Source organism: Eleutherodactylus coqui, chromosome 1 (assembly GCF_035609145.1).
Source record: "Eleutherodactylus coqui strain aEleCoq1 chromosome 1, aEleCoq1.hap1, whole genome shotgun sequence".
Lineage (NCBI taxonomy): Eukaryota > Metazoa > Chordata > Amphibia > Anura > Eleutherodactylidae > Eleutherodactylus > Eleutherodactylus coqui.
In genome coordinates this window covers 104,442,105-104,463,390 of record NC_089837.1, presented here as the reverse complement: position 1 = coordinate 104,463,390, position 21,286 = coordinate 104,442,105, and the positions used below count along the sequence as shown (strand labels likewise).

Below are 21,286 nucleotides of genomic sequence, written 5' to 3'. Positions count from 1 at the left end.
CGCCCCCAGGGGCTCCTTGCCTGTTTTTGGCCACTTTGCTGCCTGGCTCCCCCACTTCCTATCATGCAAATTTCCAACCCTCATCTTAGGTGATTTTAACATTCCCACTAATGACCCTATCTCCCCATCTGCCTCTCAGCTTCTTTCGCTCACCTCCTCCCTTGGTCTCTCTCAACTCACAGCCTCTCCCACTCACAAGGATGGAAACACTCTTGATTTGGTCTTCTTTCGTCTCTGCTCTGCTTCCAACTTCACTAACTCCCCTCTCCCGCTCTTGGATCATAACCTCCTCTCTTTCTCTATCACGCTCCCTAACATCTCTCCAGACCCACCTACCTACCGTACCTACAGGAACCTTAAGGCCATTCACACCCAGGACTTTGCTGAACCCCTACAGTCCTCTCTGTCCCCTATCTCTCTTCTCGCCTGCCCCAACCTGGCTGCCGCTCAGTACAACACCGCTCTCAAACATGCCCTGGATGAAGCGGCACCCCCCATGACCCAAGCCATCGATGTAAAACACGGCAACCCTGTCTCACGCCTCAAACGCGCTTCATCCGGCGGTACTCTAGAAGTGCTGAACGGCTGTGGAGGAAGTCGCAAACGTCCACGGACTTTCTCCACTACAAATTCATGCTCAGAACCTACAACCTCGCCCTCCACCATGCCAAACAAGTCTACTTCACCTCTCTCGTCTCCTCACTATCGCACAACCCTAAATGACTCTTTGATACTTTTCACTCCCTTCTCAGCCCCAAACCGCAGTCCGTGACGGATCTCTGTGGTGTAGAGTTGGCTGCCTACTTCAAAAAGAACATTGATGACATCCGTAAAGAAATAACTTCCCAATCCCAGACTAGCCCTGACCTTAGTCTTGTCAGCATTGCATCTAGCTCCTGCTCACTGTCTGTACTTAGACCAACAACAGAGGAAGAAGTCTCCAAATTACTCTTGTCTGCTCGCCCCACCGCCTGCGCTAGCGACCCTCTCCCGTCAAACTTCCTCCGATCCCTCTCCCCAGTGGCCATCTCCCATCTCACCACTATATTCAACCTCTCTCTGATCTCTGGCATCTTTCCCTCTCCTATCAAACACGCCATCATATCCCCACTGCTAAAGAAGCCGACTCTTGATGCGACTGATACTGCCAACTACCGACCCATCTCTAATCTCCCCTTCATCTCCAAACTACTAGAACACCTAGTTTACTCCCGCCTTGTAAGCTATCTATCAGAAAACTCTCTCCTCGACCCCCTACAGTCTGGATTCCAATCCCAACACTTGACAGAAACTGCCCTTACAAGAGTATCCAATGACCTACTGACAGCCAAATCGAGGGGCGATTACTCCCTACTGATCCTCCTCAACCTCTCCGCAGTATTTGACACTGTTGACCACAAACTCCTCCTCAGTATGCTTCGCTCCATCGGCCTAAAGGACACTGCTCTCTCCTACCTGTCTGACCGCTCTTTCAGCGTCTCCTTGGCTGGCTCTACCTCTTCTCCTCTTCCCCTTGCTGTTGGGGTCCCCCAGGGCTCGGCCCCCTCCTTTTTCCCTATCTACACAGCCCCTATTGGACAAACCATCAGGAGATTTGGCCTCCAATACCACCTCTACGCAGACAACACCCAGCTATACACCTCTTCCCATGACATCTCTGCACCTTTCCTCCAAAACATCACCGACTGTCTGTACGCTGTCTCAAATACTATGTCCTCTCTCTACCTAAAACTAAACCTCTCTAAAACTGACTTATTGGTATTTCCATCCTAAACTAATCGACCTTATTCTGACATCTCCATATCAGTGTGTGGCGTCACCATAACTCCAGAACAGCATGCCCGCTGCCTTGGGGTCATATTCGACTCTGATCTATGATTTACCTCCTACATCCAATCTCTTGCTCGAACAGGTCAGCTGCACCTCAAGAACAATGCAAGAATCTGCTCTTTTATCACTGTACACATGCTAAAAACGCTTATTGTTGCTCTCATCCACTCACAGCTCGATTATTGCAACTCGTTGCTGATCAGCCTTCCCTGCACCAAACTCTACCCTCTCCAATCCATCCTGAATGCGGCAGCCAGGCTCATCTTTCTGTCTAGCCGCTACACGGACGCCTCTACCCTGCGCCGGTCACTGCACTGGCTGCCCGTTAAATACAGAATTCAATTTAAACTTACTACCTTCATCCACAAATCCCTCCACAGCGCAGCGCCCCCCCTATATTGCCTCCCTCATCTCAATCCATCACCCAGCCCGAGCTCTCCACTCTGCTAACGAAACTACCCCTCTAGTTTGAACTTCTCATTCGACTTCTCCAGAGCAGCACTGGTCCTCTGGAACGCACTACCAAAGGCTACCCGGGCAATCCAGAACTTCAGGCGTGCTCTAAAAATGCACCTCTTCAGGGAGGCATGCCGCATACCCTAAACAAATGCCTCTGCACGCCGCCTGATAACATTGCTCCCTGACCTATTGACTGCAATCTCTGCTAGCCATCATAAACCGCTCCTGCAGTCATAACGATTCTGCTGTCGCATGGCTAAATGTCTGACCATTGTCTGTGTATAGCATCCCCCACTCTCCATACCGTGCATATCTCCAGCCCTTTACCTTCTGTATCATCCCATTACTTGTAGTATGTAAGCTCGTTGGAGCAGGACCCTACTGTTCCCATCAACTGATTACTATGTAACCCTGGTTCTGTAATTTTTTAATTTTTTGTCTTTCTGTATTCCCCCTGTCTATGTAAGCGCTGCGGAATATGTTGGCGCTATACAAATAAAGATTATTATTAATGTTTCCCTTATTCCCACTGTAGTGACAATTTAAACACAGCACATAAGTTTACATAAGTACCATGTATCCATGACGTAAACTTACGTCCTGTAGGGTTAGCGCAAATGCGCTCTTAGACATACTGTTGGTGTCGTGTTAGGTCTGGTTGGTACAAGCTTGGAGAAGCAAATGAATAACACGCAGTATAGTGTGTATAACCAAAGGATATCTGATTTAATAATGGCGACAAAAAAGTTTATATTGTAACCGAAAAGAAGGTGTGACATTCAGATACATAACAACATGTCTTGTGCTGATAGGTCATTCTCAAAGGCAGTGTGCATAAGGTAATCAAAAAGAGAAGTGAAATTAACACACTTTCTCAGTAGGTTCTTGCCACTTGTAAAGTTAAAAATTTCATAATTAATTTGGTTCAAACTAGTTTTATTTTGAAGTGTAAAGCCCCATTGAGATGGGCTGAATGTTGGGTAAACGATGCCCGACACTCGTCCCCACGCATACACGCTCCCGTGCTCCTGCACGGGAACTTGTATCGCTGGCTCACAGCAGGGCGCCAGGAGCAGATTTCAGTTCTCGCTTCCCCGCCCCTATCTATTAACGCCTTGAGTGGCACGCCAGGAAATTTTCCAGGACGAGCTCCACTGCTCATAGCAACATAGCCCGGAAGATTTCCGGGCTATGTATCACTATGGGAGCTGCAGAGCACAATGCCACAAGCTGTGACAGTGTGCTCTGCCTGCACAGACCCACACAGAGCAGTGCAAGGGCTTTGAAAAACCAGCAGAAGATATTGCCGACATGTCGGCAATGTCCTGCTTTGTTTACAAGTTGCCATAGAGACCATCGGCTTGTCAGAAGCAAGCCGATGGTCTCTGTGGCAGGGAGAGCTGGTTGTTAGCTGTCAGAGGACAGCTAGGTACGAGCTCTTACAGCAGAGATCAGAGAAAACCTCCGATCTCTGCTGTGTTAACCCTTTACATGCTGCAGTCTATGTGACTGCAGCATGTAAAGGGTTGTCCCTGCAGCATGTAAAGGGCTGTCACCATCGGACCCCCAGAATGTGATCAGGGGTCCTGATGGGTCCCTGTGGAATTCCCCTAAAGAGACAAAAAAAAAATTTTAAAAATTTTTAAAAAAAAAAGGAAAAAAATTATTAAAAAAATTAAAAAAACACTTGTCTCCCTTTACTTTGTAAAAATACAAATCACACATGTGGTATCCGTGTGCGTCGTAATGACTCAGAGAAGGAAGTTAATACATTATTTAACCCCTTAATGACATGGCCCCTTTTTTTCTTTTTTCCCCATTTCTTTTTTTCCTCCCCCGTTTAAAAAATCACAACTTGTCCCGCAAAAAACAAGCCCTCATATGGCCGTGTCAATGGAAAAATGAAAAAGTTATGGCTCTTGAGACGCAACTGCAAAATTAGTTGAAATTCAATGATTAGACCATTTTAAAAAACCTGCCCTGGTGGGCACGACAGGGTGGTAGGAAACCTGCCACTCAAGGGGTTAAAGGGGTTGTCCCGCGAAAGCAAGTGGGGGTATACACTTCTGTATGGCCATATTAATGCACTTTGTAATGTACATTGTGCATTAATTATGAGCCATACAGAAGTGATTCACTTACCTGTTCCGTTGCTAGCGTCCTCGTCTCCATGGTGCCGTCTAATTTTCAGCGTCTAATCTCCTGATTAGACGCGCTTGCGCAGTCCGGTCTTCTCTGTGTTGAATGGGGCGCTCGTGCTGGAGAGCTGCTCCTCGTAGCTCTGCCCCGTCACGTGTGCCGATTCCAGCCAATCAGGAGGCTGGAATCGGCAATGGACCGCACAGAAGACCTGCGGTCCACCGAGGGTGAAGATCCCGGCGGCCATCTTCACAAGGTAAGTAAGAAGTCACCGGAGCGCGGGGATTCGGGTAAGTACTACCCGTTTTTTTGTTTTTTTTAATCCCTGCATCGGGTTTGTCTCGCGCCGAACGGGGGGGCTATTGAAAAAAAAAAAAACCCGTTTCGGCGCGGGACAACCCCTTTAAGTTAACATAGTGGCCATTCAATACTGAACGGCTGCTATTTACACTGCAACCATAAAACTTCTCCTTTATTGGTAAAAAAAAAGCATAGCACACTGCTGTTGAGAAAAACCTGACGGTCGTTACGCGTTCAGCGTCTTCACATTTCACATCCATGTGTGCTATGCTTTTTTTACCAATAAAGGAGAAGTTTTATGGTTGCAGCTATCCTCTACTTTGTGCTCTGCTCTTTATTGGACTTCAGCTGCTTGCTGACAGCTCTGTGAGGATTTGTCTCCCATTACTTCTTCAGCCAGAACATTGAAGCACTACAGGAGAGGTGAACTCTGTTTTTTGCAAAATTTTTTGCACTCATTTGCCTTTATGCTATTTACACTGCACTCTCATAGTTTATGCTGCATAAACGATGAGCTTAACTATGACAGTGCAGTATAAATAGCAGCCGTTCAGTACTGATTGACCACTATGTTAGGTGAATGGAGAGGGGTGGGGGAGCGTGAGGAGTGAAATCTCCTGCAGCATCCCCGCTGTGAGCCAGCGATACTACCTTCCGTGCAGTTGCACGGTAGCTAATGTGCGGGGACGAGTGTCAGGCATCGTTTACCCGACATTCGGCCTGTCTAAATGGGGCTTAAAGAATTATCAGTTTCTGCAGACTCATCTCTGTTGCAGTCTGCTAACTCCATTGTTCTAATGTATTCTTGTGTATTCTTCTGTTTATGCAGAAACTTCTCCAGATAAGAAACAATACATCCCACTCATTTATTGTGTATGGGGGATGCTTGCTGACATAAGCAGATTTAGACTGAAATGCAAACCTAATTATAGAACAATACAATTTCTCTCACTTCATCTAAGGCCTATATAGCTGAATATATGAAAATATACCGTATTTTTCGCTTTATAAGATGCACTTTTTTGGCTCCCAAAGTGGGGGGGGGGGGGGGGGGGGAGTCAGTGAGTCTTACAAAGCGAACATGCCGAAATACAAGCTGGCCTGACTGCGACCATGCAAATAAACTCACGATCAATAAGATTTCTCTCCTCTGCACTGCCGACAGTACGTACGTAGGTACTACTGATTGGTGGTGAGCGCCGGAAGAACTACTGTCGCTGCTCACCCGCCTCCATTAGTTGGCTTCTTACCTTCCTCTCGCCGTACACGAGCGCCGCTGTTACAGAGCTACGCTGTCTCAGAGCTCTGCTGCTTCTTCTGTGAAAGTAAAGCATAGAAGTGGCCCTCCGCCGCTCGATACTATCACCTGCACTGTCAACTAAAATCCCTGGGGAGTTCAAAGTATTTTTTCCCTATTTGTCTCCTCTAAAAGCTGGGTTCGTCTTGTCATGCGGTGGGCAGTTTTGTGATTTTCCGCTCGTGGGGGGGGGGATCGCATCATGCTGCGATTCTGTGCAGTTTCCACACGAGCAGCCTCTATTGAAGTCAATGGAAGTCATCCGACCCGCGGCTCTTCTGCAATCATCATTGCAGAAAGGTTGCAGGATTCGCATCATCGCCTAGCGATGTCGCGGCATTATCTGTAATGCGCATGTGTGCCAGATCACAGAAAAGAAGCATCCGGACAGGTACGCAGGGGGCACTGGCCAGTCACGGGGTCGGATTGCATTGCCGATACCCACATGCAGAGTCCGATCTGGATGTGTGCATTCGGCCTTATAAAGCGAAAAATGTGGTACATAGAAAATAAAGAACTTTTCTGTCATCTCCCACAGTATCATTAAGGGGTTAAAAAATGGCCATGAAAACTATAGCTATGTGAATATAGGGTGAATTTTACTAATAAAGGCCCATTTACACGTAGCAATTATTGCTCAAAATTTGTTTTTGACCGATAATCATTCAGTGTGAATGCGCAAAAAAATGTTCACTTGTTGCTCGCCTTTCTTTAAGCTAACTTTTCAGTCAGTTTAACCCCTTAATGACGCGGTCTTTTTTTTTCCATTTTCATTTTTACCTCCCTCCTTTAAAAAAATTGTAACGCCTTTATTTATCCATCGACGTCGCTGTATGAGGGCTTGTTTTTTGCGGGACGAGTTGTAGTTTTCAATGGTGCTATTTAAAGTACCATATAATGTACTTTTGAAAAATTCTAAGTGGAGTAAAATGAAAAAAAAAAACGACATTCCACCATCTTTCAGTGCGTCTTGTTTCTACGGCGCACAAACTGCAACAAAAGAAACATGATAACTTTATTCTACGGGTTAGTACAATTACTACGAAACCAAACTTGTATAGTTTTTTTTTTACTGTACTACTTTTTTTTTCAAAGACATTTAATTTTTTTTCAATTATTTTCTCCAGTCATCTTGTGCACACAATAACTTTTTATTTTTCCGTCGACGTAGTTGTGTGAGGACTCGTTTTTTGCGGGATGTCCTGTAGTTTCCGTTAGTACCAACTGTAAATACATCCCACAGGGATGGCTTGATAGGCAGTCTGCTAAGGCAGCCCTTGGGCCTTTCAGAAGGCCCCCGGCTGCCATGACACATGTACGGCTCCCCCGATCTCACCGCAAGGGGGCCGTACGGGACCCCCGAACATCGTTCGGGGGATTTAAATGCTGCTGTCAGAATTGACAGTGGCATTTAAAGGGTTAATAGCGGCTATTGCCCACGGGTGTCAGCTGTAATAAACAGCTGACACCCGCGCTGTTTTAAGAGAGGTCGCCCCGCGACCTCTCTTCATACACTCCCCGACGCTCCAGGTCGTAATTGTACATAAAAAGGCTGGTTGGCGCCTTGTCCTGTGTAAACGCAGCACGCTTCCCATAGGTGAAGCGCTGAGTGAGAAGCGGACGAGAAGCCGGCGGCAAGTCTCTCAATTGAAATGCTCTGCAGTAGCGCTGACGACCTTAGTGGTGACACCTGTGATCGGTCAGTCATTTTAAGAGACTGTCGGCCCGTGTAAAAGGGCCCTAAGCCTATCATTGCCAATGCCGGTCATAGTACAATTTCCCCAGGTACACCATGCACAGAACACGCTAAGAGGCGCACGCCTTAGCATGTATTTGGCGCAACTTGGGACTTCCATGTGCCTTAAAGAAACGTACACGAAGTCCAACCTGGCATATATTGGTGGCATAATGTATGCCAGTCTGGGACTGCCATGCCACCTCCTGCCAAGCAACGAACCTCAAAATTAACACATTTTTGCACAAATACCCTTTTGCATAAAAATGTATGAGTTTTATGAGCGTCCCTTCTAGATTTACATTATCTCTGTATCACAGTCCGCAAAACAGACCAAATATGGAGTTACTACAAGCTTGTCAGAAAGCAGCCATAACCGTAGAACACATTTGTCCACTCTGTTTGAGTACATTCATATTTGAAGTCTCGGCTTGCCTATGGAAATAACCATATAGACACCCATTCGTAAACAAGGCAACTTCTAACCCATTTCTATAGCTGCTGTTTATAGAGGCGCCGCTACTCCACACAACAGCAGCATACCGAAGCTTTTTCCTCCTCACACGACGCACTTCCGCTCGTCTGATTTCCCGCCCTTTAGGTCTTCGGATCACGTGGTTATGACGTAGCGCCATTGCGACGCCTCTTCCAGGTAGTGAGCCGCCTCAGTACTGCTCGTGCGCATGCGCAACCCGGTTTGCGCGAGGCCTAGCGAATTTTCCTATTACGTTTATAGAAGAAACGGGAAGCGGCAGGGGACATTCAGGAAGTCCCCTCAGCAAGTGAGGCGGCTCTGGGATCCCGGCTTGTAGAAGGCAGCCATGGAGGAGGATTATTATTCTATCCCAGTGCACTCAGGTAAGCAGTCGCTGAGGTGTTGTGTGACCGGGGACAACCTGGCTGCCTGCAGAGGAGCTACAGCTGTGCTCCCCGCGCTGCTGTCCTCTTATTACAGGTATAGCAGGGGTTTCCATGGATTTACAGCTGAGGTGTGTACATGGGGGTCAGTGTAGGGGCACTTTATTAGAGTCCTCTCATGATTGGCGCTTCTTTGACTGGACATGTAACCGCGGAGCGCAGTGTAAAATCAAGTGAACACGTTCTCTTCAGCGCTCCTTCACGTGACGGCGGTGTTACAGAGTATTGCGCACGTACAACATGATGTACCAATCTGCCATACACATTGCACGCAATAAAGATCGCAGTGTGTTCCATCTTGGTGCATATTACACGCCAAGATGCTGCGGGCCGCTGATCGCCCTGCACTTAGTACGCAATGCCATTGGCTACTTGCTGCGGGCTGCGCAGCTGCCACATGCGGGCGATACACAGCTGGCAGTTGATCAGTTTTTAATTAGAGTTGGAAATCCAGCGATATGAGCGACTTCCAACGAGGCCTGGGCATTAGTGCCGGACTAGCCCAGGCCAGGATTTCATGCACTGCCAACCTTGTGGGGTTTTCTGGTATAATAGTGTGGAGAGTATACTGAGAATAGGGTCGAGGAAGAACAACCCAGCAATAGTGGATCCTGAGGGTGTGACAAACTCATCAATGAAAGGGGTCGGAGGAGGATGTCAAGAATCGTTCTGGAGAACAGGTGGTGCACAGTCCAGCAAAATACAAGGCTGGTGATGCAACTAATGTGTCTGGATACACGACTCGTTCTTCCGTAGCACAGATGGGCTACAACAGCATTTGGCCAGTTGCAGCGGGTGATGAGTTGTATCACACTGTGGAAAAACATCCCCTGGTCACAGGAATCCAGATTTCTGATGGGAGGACTGAATTCGGTGCAAGCATCGTGAATTTATGACCCATTCCTGCCGGCTGTACAGAACATGCCTGCACCTCCAACTACTCCGCAACACATACAAGAAGCTGCGTGTCCGCAGGGGCCAATGGGTGGCTCTAATAAAGTGGCCATTCAGTGTGATCGGTGACCCCTAATTCTCTAGGCTCTAGCTTGCAGAAACGCCAGTTATTGATCTGTGCATTGTGGTGTTTGTCAGATGAGTATTTGGGGCTCTTGTAGCCAGTTTAACCCCTTAAAGGGGTTGTCCCGCGAAAGCAAGTGGGGGTATACACTTCTGTATGGCCATATTAATGCACTTTGTAATGTACATTGTGCATTAATTATGAGCCATACAGAAGTTATTCACTTACCTGTTCCGTTGCTAGCGTCCTCGTCTCCATGGTGCCGTCTAATCTTCAGCGTCTAATCGCCCGATTAGACGCGCTTGCGCAGTCCTGTCTTCTGTCTTCTGAATGGGGCCGCTCGTGCCAGAGAGCGGCTCCTCGTAGCTCCGCCCCGTCACGTGTGCCGATTCCAGCCAATCAGGAGGCTGGAATCGGCAATGGACCGCACAGAAAACCTGCGGTCCACCGAGGGTGAAGATCCCGGCGGCCATCTTCACAAGGTAAGTAAGAAGTCACCGGAGCGCGGGGATTCGGGTAAGTACTACCCGTTTTTTGGGTTTTTTTTATCCCTGCATCGGGTTTGTCTCGCGCCGAACGGGGGGGGGCTATTGGGGGGGGGGGAAAAAAAACGTTTCGGCGCGGGACAACCCCTTTAAGGATGTGGACTATGTGGGGCTTAAGGATGCAACAATTTCATCTCCACTTTCTAAAAGCCATAACTTTTTGTGTGTGTGACAAGCTGAAGTTTTTATCGATACTATTTTGCGGAACATACAGGTTTTTTTTTTTATCACTTCTGTTGCCTATTTTGGGAGGTAAAATGAGGTAAATAAGCATTGTGGCTGTTTTTTTTTTTTTTTTTGTTTTTTTTTTCATGTGTTTTTTTTTTTTTTAATATTAAACGTGAAGAAAAAAGATCAGTTTGCTTGTGTTAATGGGCCTTAAGAGAGGGGAGATTGCGTCTGACTATGAGAACATGGGGCTTATATATCCTAGGTCACCATCTAATTGGTCCATATGCCCCCCTGGGTCCTATCTCTTGCAAGGCATTTTATCGAAGATGTATTTAAATGGAATGTGTCATCAGAAAATGGTCTATCGTAAAAGTAATGGTTTTATGTTGAACATAGTTACTAAAAATATTTGGTGGCTTTTTATTTATTTATTTTCAGTGTTGCAAACTGTATTATTAAAAAGTAAATAATCCAAATATGCTGCAGATTTCACACTGACCGCCAAGTCTAGTAATATTCTGACCACCTTTGCTCTGTAGAGAGAACTTTTCAACAGCTATCTCAGGCAGGATTACATTGAGAGGTAACACTAATAGATAACACAGGATCCACCTTTTATAATAGATGATGGTCACAGCTCACCTCATCCTCCTCCCTGCACAATGGACTGTACACAGGTTAAAAAGCATGCATAGAACAGACTCCCATATAAGTCAATGAGTCACTTTCTGCCCAATGTGTGAATGGCCCATGATTGCAGTTCTAAATGCACCTCAAGCAAGATGGCAGCCCCCTCCCCCCTTTGACATGTGAAGCCAATAGAAAAAAAAACTGCAATCAGAAAATAAATCTGAAAAATTGAATGCTTGGCTGTCTGGTTTTAATTGGTAAACAAAAAACACACACAGGTGATAAATTCCTTTGAAGAAAGGGAACAATGTATACAATTACCAACTTTGCAGGTTCCATCCGTGCAGAGTACATTCTGTAATATACAGTAGCTATATTTATATATGTCACTGTAGTGTATGGTGCCTATATTCTGTTCACAATACTGAGAACCTGATTCCTCAGCATCTTCCCCACCTGCATTACTCCTGTACTGCTGCAATAAAAGTATTCAAACACCTTTACAAATTTAGGTTTATTTGCCAAAATTACAATATAGTTCAACACAAGTAATATAAGAAGTGGCTTCTCCATATTTACCACACAATGCCACTGCTAATGACTACTGCAGTCACAGAATTATTCATCGGCTTCATGACAAGCCTGTTTAGTAGTTAGTAGAACACCTCTTGCTGTTATGACCTGCTGCAAATGTGATGCATAGCCAGACGCCAGAGCTGACAGCTTCCTGAGGAATCTTAGTCCATTCCTCTTGGGCAGTGGCCTTCAGTTCACTAATAATCTTGGGTTTGTGTGCTGCAACCACCTTCTTCACATCCCACCAAAGATTTTCTATGGGGATCAAGTCAAGTGACCATAATCTTCCAGGACTACTTCTGAATCCAACTCTTGGTGGACTTTGAGGTATGCTTGTGATCATTGTCCTGTTGGAAGGTCCAATGTCGTCTAAGCTTCAGCCTCCTCACAGAAGGCATGTTTTCTCCTGATACTTGATTGAATCCATCTTGCCCTCCACATACTGCATATCTCCAGTGTTAGAGGAAGCAAATTAGCTCCAGCACATCACTGAGCCACCGCAATGTTTCGCTGTAGGCAGAGTACTCTTTTACAGCGTATATGTACTTCATTCTTCTTCCTCCAGACATACTGCTGATCCATAGACTCAAAAATCCTAGTTTTGTTTTGTCGCTCCAAACTTCTGTGGTTTGATATGCTTTGGGCATATTGGAGGCAACTTTTCTTGTACTTTTGGCTCAGTAGGGTTTAGTATGTACCTTTTTACTGTGCATACAGAAATGTCTGTGCCTGCTGCCGATAAGTGTATGGCTGCAGGCCCTTTGTGGTCACTGAAGGATTTCTGACTACCTGCCCCCTCAGGAATCTGGTGATGGCTTCCTCTTTCTGCTATGTCCAGGTAATCTAGCCAGTGTTCCTCTAACTTTGAACTTGAGAATGATGCTTCTAACTGTATCTCCAGGAACAATCAGTGCCTTTGCTATCTGTTTATATTCCTGTTTGTGCAAGGCAGTGATCTCTTCTCTTAACTTCTTGGACCCCTGTCTTAAATTGACTATTTCTAATATACAGTCGATAGAGCCCTAGCCAGTCGAGGTATGTAGTGTGTTTTTTATCTCAAGCACACCTGATGCAACTAAGCAAGGGCTTCATTAGTTGCATCAGGTGTGCTTGAGACAACACCTGACTTGCTAATGAGTGATCCTATGAGGGATTCTAGTCAGGAGATTAAATGATTCGGACACTGGAGTAGTCATTAAAAGTGGCTTTTTTTATTTTATTTATTTTAATTTGGAGAACCCACTTGTTATGTTACTTGTGTTTGAGCTATTAAAATTATGGTTGGTTTATTTTTCTTGTAAATTTAGCACACGTAATTTGCCTTTTGGTGGATTGAATAATTTTGACTGCAATTATACATAAAAAAAGGAATTTCTATGCTAGAGGTATACTGAGGAATCATAATGCATTTCTTCAAGTTAGAGCTTTGCATTAAGTATATTCTTCTCAGTGCAGTGATGGTATCAACCCTTCAATCCCGACAATCTCTCAGACATTTGTCAGTTACTAGAATGTATATAAAATCTGATTTTTCAGACCCATCAGGTCACGGAGTCAAAAAATGCAGGAGGGTCAATTCTCTGAATTTTGCTGAGATACATAATCTTTGATAATTCATAACTTGGGAACTATTGGGCGTAAAAAGATGTGCAAGGTGTCATTCTCTTCATAATATGTAGACTTAGAACATTGTTTTTCCTAACCCTTATGAACGTGCATTTTTCATGCGAAAATACCTCACATCGCTTCTGTGAAATTCCGATCCTCACCCGCGTGTTTCACACGTGATAAAGGATCTCAAGTGTCTCCCATTAATTTCAATGGGAAATTTTGCTTCGCACTCACATGCGGATTCCATGGCCTGCGAGAGCCATGCAATGTATTTAAGGCCCCATTGAAAATAATGGGTGCGGTGTTCCGATGAACGCAAAAGAATAGGACATGCAGCGAACCTTTTTCCTCATCGCTGTGAGGGAACACATGGCTTGTGTGTAGGATTCCATTCAAAGAAATGAAGTTCATTTTCATGCAAATTTTCTGCTAGTTTGCGTGTAGCCGAAGCGATTTGTTTAATATGTAGTTTGGCCATGTTAAATATAACAAGAAGATTGTCTTCAGGGGATTATAATGTTTAAAATTTTTTTCTTTTAAATGTGATGGAGGCGGTTAAGCTGAAAGAAGAAAAAAATCCCACAAGGACGGACACTTGACTATACGATTACTTGTATAATGCATTGCAATAATTCTACACTACTACATTCTATACTTCCATCTCATGGGCCATTTACATGGGAGGATTATCACTCAAACGGCTGCTCTGCCTCCATGCTGGCCACGCTCTGAGCGATCTAGCAATACTCTTTCCTGTGTAACACAGGAGCGAGGTTCACTGGGATGAGCGGTCGAGCATCGTTTGTCCTGTGTAAATGGGGCTTAAGGGTATTTTTAGATGGGTACATAGGCATCCAAGAGATTACAGGTTATCCAAAAGAGCAATTACGAGTAACTGTTGTCCCATGTAAATACAGGACCCAACGGGACATGTGAGAGAGAATCACACTTTTGTCTGAGTTTCTTGGTTTTTAGCTCACCTAAAAACCATGTGACAGTTGGCCTGTATAAACAGGTAGTCCTTTATGAATAACTGCCTGTGTAAGAGGCATACAGCCTGAAGAGGGCGCCAGCGTGTTCCGCCTCTATTTAGTGAACGATTATCATTTTTGTGTGAAAGCACAGGAGTGATCGTTGGAGCGGCTGTGGGGCTCTTAAACGACTAACAGTTGCCTCATGTAATAGTATCTTAAGGCGTGAACACCAATGCTGCCAATTTATCTTTGATTCATGCCATTGCAGGTGGGTGTCAGCTGTATAACGCAGCACCTGCCGCAAATGGCATGGTCACAATTCCTGAGTGTGCTCCATATTTTACCTGTGCACCGTACATGTGCATAGACTGCAGTGACGTTATCTTCAGTGAAAAAAGGGCTGATGGGCATCTCATACCTGCCTTTATTTGCACAGATAGCTTATGAGTTTATCATTTTGTTTGCAGATGATGGTGGTTCAACCCCAGTGCAAGATGAGCGAGAGTCTGGCTCGGATGATGAAGGAAATGATCATGAGCAGCATGGATCAGAAGGTGAAAATTCAGTAAACAGATATGAGGTATGAGAATGTTAATTGCCATAGCTGTTAGTTTATGTTGTTCTTTGCATAAATTAAATTGGCATTTTCCACATCCCCCTTCCAGAATGACAACAGTGATGCTGAAGAAGAAAATAAAGATAGAGGCAGCGGTTCAGAGAATGAAGCCAATGATTCAGATGATGATGAACGTAGGGCACGCAACTCCAGTGATGTGGAGAATGATGGTTTTAATCACAATGCTAGTGACTCGGAAACTGAAGGAGCTCGTAATCATGTTGCCAGTGATTCAGAGGATGAGGCACCCCAACAAAAGGATAGTGAAGATGACGGCACTCCTGTTAAAGGTGTAGCAAGTGACTCAGAAGAAGAGGTGCGATCTAGACATTCGGTCAGCGACTCTGATGATGATAGTCCTACTAAAAGAAAGAAGAAAAGGGACAACTACTCAGATGATGAGGCCCCCGCTAAGCATGTAGCTAGTGACTCGGAGGATGAGGCCCCCGCTAAGCATGTAGCTAGTGACTCGGAGGATGAGGCCCCCGCTAAGCATGTAGCTAGTGACTCGGAGGATGAGGCCCCCGCTAAGCATGTAGCTAGTGACTCGGAGGATGAGGCCCCTGCTAAGCATGTAGCTAGTGACTCGGAGGATGAGGCCCCTACTAAGCATGTAGCTAGTGACTCAGAAGATGAGGCCCCTACTAAGCATGTAGCTAGTGACTCGGAAGATGAGGCCCCCACTAAGCATGTAGCTAGTGACTCAGAAGATGAGCACCCCACTAAGCATGTAGCTAGTGACTCAGAAGATGAGCGCCCCACTAAACATGTAGCTAGTGACTCAGAAGATGAGCGCCCCGCTAAGCATGTAGCCAGTGACTCGGAGGATGACGCACCCCCTAAGCATGTAGCCAGTGACTCGGAGGATGACGCACCCCCTAAGCATGTAGCCAGTGACTCGGAGGATGACGCACCCCCTAAGCATGTAGCCAGTGACTCGGAGGATGACGCACCCCCTAAGCATGTAGCCAGTGACTCGGAGGATGAGGCTTCCACTAAGAAGGTAGCCAGTGACTCGGAGGATGAGGCTTCCACTAAGAAGGTAGCCAGTGACTCGGAGGATGAGGCTTCCACTAAGAAGGTAGCCAGTGACTCGGAGGATGAGGCTTCCACTAAGAAGGTAGCCAGTGACTCTGAGGATGAGGCTCCCGCTAAGAAAGTAGCCAGTGACTCTGAGGATGAGGCCCCCACCAAGCATGTAGCTAGTAGTGATCTTGAAGATGAAGCCCCTAAGCAGCATGCAGCCAGTGACTCTGAGGATGAGGTTAATAATAAACATACAGCCAGCTCCGAAGATGAAGCTCCTGCCAAGCGCGCAGCCAGTGACTCTGAGGATGAGAGACCTGCTAAGCGCCCTACTAGACGTGCTATCAGTGGATCAGATGAAGATGATGCCTCTAAAAAAAACGCTAGAGGGTCAGAAGATGAGGTTCCTGCTAAACGAAAAATTATTGACTCAGATGATGAAACGCCTGCTAAACGAAAAATTATTGACTCAGATGATGAAACGCCTGCTAAACGCGCAGATAGCGACTCGGATGATGATCGTCCTCCTAAACCAGTGCATAGTGATTCTGAAGAGGAGACAACTGGAAAACTAGCTGCCGCTAATTCAGAGGATGAATTTCCCAGGATGAAAAGAAAAATCTTGTCATCTGATGATAGTGATGATGAAGTAGAAAGGAAAGTGAGTAAGAGAAAGAAAAAAAGGACAGCGCGCCGAAGTTCAGGGAGTGATGACAGTGCAAGTGAGAGTGCCAAACAGAAAGTCGCTTCAGACAGTGAAGAAGACAGCGACAGGAAAGTTTCAAAGAAGAAAACTATACTTTCTGACAGTGAACATGAAGAGGCAACTGATAAACCAGGTATTTAAGGCATTTTCTGGGCGAGAGGGAAGTTGCTGCTAGTAAGTTGTAGGACCTGCAAACTGGGGGCGGAGCTACAGTGTTGGCCGCTAAACAAGCTCTGCATGCTGGAAGTTGTAGGTAACAGTCTGTTGCTGTGTTTACTGTGGAGGTGCTGCATGTAAACACAGCGGTGGATGGGCAGCTGCACATGACGAGGGTCCAAAGCAGCAAATAAAACGTACCTAGATATCAGCATTTTCAGAATTTCCATTTTTGCTCGGAAAACCCCTTTAACTCTTTAAAAGGTTTGTCTGCCTTTTTTTTTTTCCTCTGATGACCTATCTTCTGGATAGGTCATCAGTAGTCGATGGACAGGAGTTTGCCACTCAAGACCCCCATCTGTTAGCTGATCGTCCGGTCTGCTGTCCAGTGGACAGGGGAGGAAGTGCTGGCTTTTTTTCCCATTGAGATCTGAGACTCGTGCTTCTACAGCACTTCCTGCTTCCCAGCTGGTCATGATGTCATATCCTAGGTCATCAGTGGGGGGAAAAATTTTTTGCTTTTTTTTCCTCCTCCTTTTTCTATTGATGTAGTTGTCTGAGGGCTTGTTTTTTGCAGGATGAGTTCTATTTTTCAATGTTACTATTTAATGCACCATATAATTTACTGAAAAGCTTAAAAATGTCAAAGTGGTGTGAAATAGAAACAGCATTCTACCATCCTTGGGGGTGGGTTTTGTTTTTATGGCATGCACATTGTGACAAAAGTGACATAACTTTATTCTGTTGGACAGTAAATTACGACTATACCAAATTTATATAGTTTTACCTTTGCTGTACTGTTATTATAAATATAAGAAGGGTCTTGTGGGGTTTTTTTTTGTTTGTTTTTTACTTTTTTTTAATTTCCTTTTTTATTTTTTCCAATAATTAAAAAAAAATTAACTTATTTTTTTCTTTGTGTGTGTCCCCACAGAGGACTTTCAACTTGCGATCGTTTGATCACACACAATACAATGTAATACCACAGTGTTATATTATACTGCATTTTAACAATCTGCCTTCGAAGGTGGACCACAGGCACACCTTGATGGGCATTTATGCATGGCAGCCCTGGGGGCCATGGAAACCGAATGGCACCCCACAATCTCATTGCGGGGGTTAGGGGTGCTATTCAGGACCCCCGAACAATCATTGAGCCATTGTCAGAATTGACTTGAGCATTTGTAGCTCCTGTTGCATGCAGGTGTCTGCCATCACAGGCAGCCAGCCCCCACTTAGTCTCTAAGACGTTAAGGACAGAACAATGATATTGGCCTACTGTTTAAATTTTTTTTTCTTGTATGTTATATAAACCCAATGGGATAAAGGTCCCTTTACACAAGACAACTGTCAGGCACATAAGGGGCTAACAACACTGTCTTTAGCTCAGTCTGTCTGCCGTAAGGCGTTCCGGAGAGTGTTTCGGCCTAACCACTTATCTGAACTCTGGAGCATCATGCATGCGTGATTAGTCCCTAAGCGCCAGACAGCCGTCCCAGTGTGCTTTTACACAGGAGTGATAGTCTGTCAAAGAATGGATGGGGAGTGCGCAGGGATTGAACAACTACTGTTTACGATGGCCGAAAGTCACTTTTCTTTTTTTTTTTTTTTAAGCTCAGTTAAAAACTAAGCAACTCCAACAAGTCAGTGACTTATCCTTCAATGTCCTGTTGGCAGCAGCTTGTTCACGTGGCGCCTGTCACCCATTATTCGTGTGATAATTGCCCCCGTGTAAAGGTAACTTTATACATACATACATACATACATGCATACATACATACATACATACGACGGTCATAATAAAAGTAATGCAAAAGTGGTCATAACTTCTTTATTAACTGATGTAGATTGTTCAGATTGCACATGTAGTTGGACTGACTCCTCTATACGGGCATTTCAGAATCTTCTTCTTCCTTGTGGGTGAATTATGGATTCCAAGGGTGGAAGTCTGCTCTAATCTGCTTGAAGCATTCAAAGCCAATCTGGTGACGGGATGAAACGTGAGCATATTTTTGTGATCCTCTTCTCCAAGGCCTAAGAAGTTCAAGAGCCAGCAATCAGCACAAAAACTCATGGTGACTGATTTTTTGGGATGACAAGGGGGTTATTCTCCTTGATTTTCTGCAACAAAGCCGTACCATCGACCCGTGAGTGGTACGTGCCACAAATGCATCGCTTTTAATGGAAACTATATTGCATAGCAAATTTGTATAGAGAGAGAGTCAGTCCAACTACATCTGCAATTTGAATGATCTACATCAGTTAATAAAGAAGTTATGAACACGTTTGCTTTACTTTCAGTATGACCCTCATGCATGCATACATTGTATTGGGATCATTGAGGTTGAAACCTTATTTGCTTAGTCCATAATTACTTTGTATTGTTAATGCAGCCAATAAAAAGAGTCGGATCCTCTCAGATGGAGATGACTCCGACAGTGATGATTCCTCCAAGAAAACGCCTCAAAAAAAGAAGGCAGTGTCATCTGATAGTGAAGCAGAGGATGAGGCAAAATCCAAAGATGAACCAAAGAATTCGGAGAAGAAACTCTTTGGCAGTGACAGTGAATCTGGAAATGATGAGGAGTAAGTAGTATCGAACTTAACGTTTTTGCTGGGGTATTTTGGACGTATTGCAAAATAGATAAATAAATACTACTTCCGAAAACTGCATGCTGTTCAAAGTTGTGTTTAAGCAACACAGTTGGGAGTTACATGTTATTATATCAAGGGCAAGCGTAATACTGATTATTAAAACTGTGCTGATTGGCATGTTTTAATGATATCTTAAGAAAGATCTAATGTTTTATCTAATTTTTTTTAATACAGAAATCTAATTGCAGACATTTTTGGAGAGTCTGGGGATGAAGAGGAGGAGGAGTTTACGGTAAGGAAAGGTTTATAGAATTCTGGAATTTAAAGGAATATTCAATTACCTTTTACTTGCTCTGTGGCTAAATTGTACATACATGGCATTGTCATAGCAGAGCTTTTTTATTTGTCTGCACCTCTCTAATGTACAATAGATTGTTAAATAACATTAAGTTTGGGGTGGCTTTACACACAGTGCTTTTAGGAGAAACTCCAAAGCTTTTGTGGCATTTGTACTCACAATTTTTCACAGCTTTTTCACAGCCAGTCCCCCCCCCCCCCCCCTTCCCCCAATGCTTTAGAAAATACATCTTAAAGATGGGACTTAAAAAGAGACAACCCCCTACCCCACCCCCCAAAAAAAAGAAAAAAGCATCACTCCCTTCCTTGAGCTCCTATAAATGGGAGTCGGAGCCAGAGGTGTGAAAGGAGGTTTCTCTCCTTCATTTAAGTGTGAGTTAAGCTGTCTATTACATTTGCAGCTCTGACCACTGATTCATGATATCCTGCCCTGCCGCACTGACGGCGGGCCGCAGGATCAGGTGATCGTCAGGGATCTCGAGCGGTGGACCCATCCCCTGCTCTCGCTCATAGCGGCATTGCATATGTACCATGTGGCAAATGTATTGTATATGGACAACATTGCATACGCTGCCGATATAAAAGTATAGGGCTGTCCCTGCGTTGTACACGGTGAAATAGAACATGCTTCAATTTTTTCTTGCGCCTATCTACAAGCAGTGTTTACACGCCAGTGTGACTTTATCAATGAAAATCCATGTACTTTTCATTGACTCGATTCACCGCGTATCATGCTGCCGTGCATCGGGTGCATAATACGCTGTGAAATCGCAGTTGTGTGAATAAGATAGGGTAACCTAAAAGTCTGGAATTGCCTTTTTTAAGCAGTAATTTCTTACTGTTTTGTTCTTGGACTTTCGTTTTTCTCCTTCCGACTTTAAAAAAAAAAAAAAATTATTTATCCATCCACGTAGCTGGCTGAAGGCTTGTGTGGTTTTTTTTTTTTTTTTTGTGGGATAAGTAGTAGTTTTCAATAGTACTAACTTCAGTGAAAAGGATGGGGAAAAGAGCACAATTCCGCCATCTTTTGAGGGTGATGGTGGTTCTTGTTTCTACGGTGTACACAGTACAACAAAAATGACGTAACTTTATTCTATGGGCTCGTTCACAGGGGTGTATTTTCACTGTGTTTTACAGGGTGAATGGAATCAAATCCATTCACACTTGTGTATAGTCATTGCATAGGTCACGTGCGTAAGAAAAATCGCAGCAGGCTCTATTTTATCACATATTACACGCATAAGAGCCCTATTCTCGTTGATACGCAGTGCCAACGCAAGTACTAGCGTAGCAGTTGCGTTTTTCACACTTTGCTAGGAAACACATTATTACGATCCCATATTTTATTTGTTTTTGCTGTACTACTCTTCAAATATAAAATATGTTTGGGAAAAAAATAAATTTTCTCACAGCCAGAACTTTTTGTTTTAAATTTTTTTTTTTTTAATCGATATACTTGTGTGAGGGCTCGTGTTTTTTTTTATTTTTCTTGGTTATCCTATAGTTTCTATTGGTACCACTCTGGAGTACATATGACCTTTCTGATAGCTTTTTATTACATTTCTTTCCTGGAGATGGGGTACCAAAAAAATTCTGATGTGTATTTTTTTTTTTTTTTCCCGGACTG

The 21,286-nt window shown here is 44.6% G+C and overlaps 1 protein-coding gene across 1 annotated transcript in view; it reads left to right on the top strand.

Moving 5' to 3' along the window:
- Nucleotides 1-8,424: 8,424 nt before the first annotated feature.
- IWS1 (interacts with SUPT6H, CTD assembly factor 1) overlaps nucleotides 8,425-21,286 on the top strand; it is a 29,812-nt gene continuing 16,950 nt past the window's right edge. Inside the window, exons 1-5 of the mRNA XM_066598659.1 lie at nucleotides 8,425-8,618; nucleotides 14,671-14,783; nucleotides 14,869-16,684; nucleotides 19,101-19,293; nucleotides 19,537-19,594. Of these exons, the coding sequence (XP_066454756.1) occupies nucleotides 8,582-8,618; nucleotides 14,671-14,783; nucleotides 14,869-16,684; nucleotides 19,101-19,293; nucleotides 19,537-19,594 (2,217 nt within the window). The 5' untranslated portion in view covers nucleotides 8,425-8,581. The remainder of the gene's footprint in view (nucleotides 8,619-14,670; nucleotides 14,784-14,868; nucleotides 16,685-19,100; nucleotides 19,294-19,536; nucleotides 19,595-21,286) is intronic.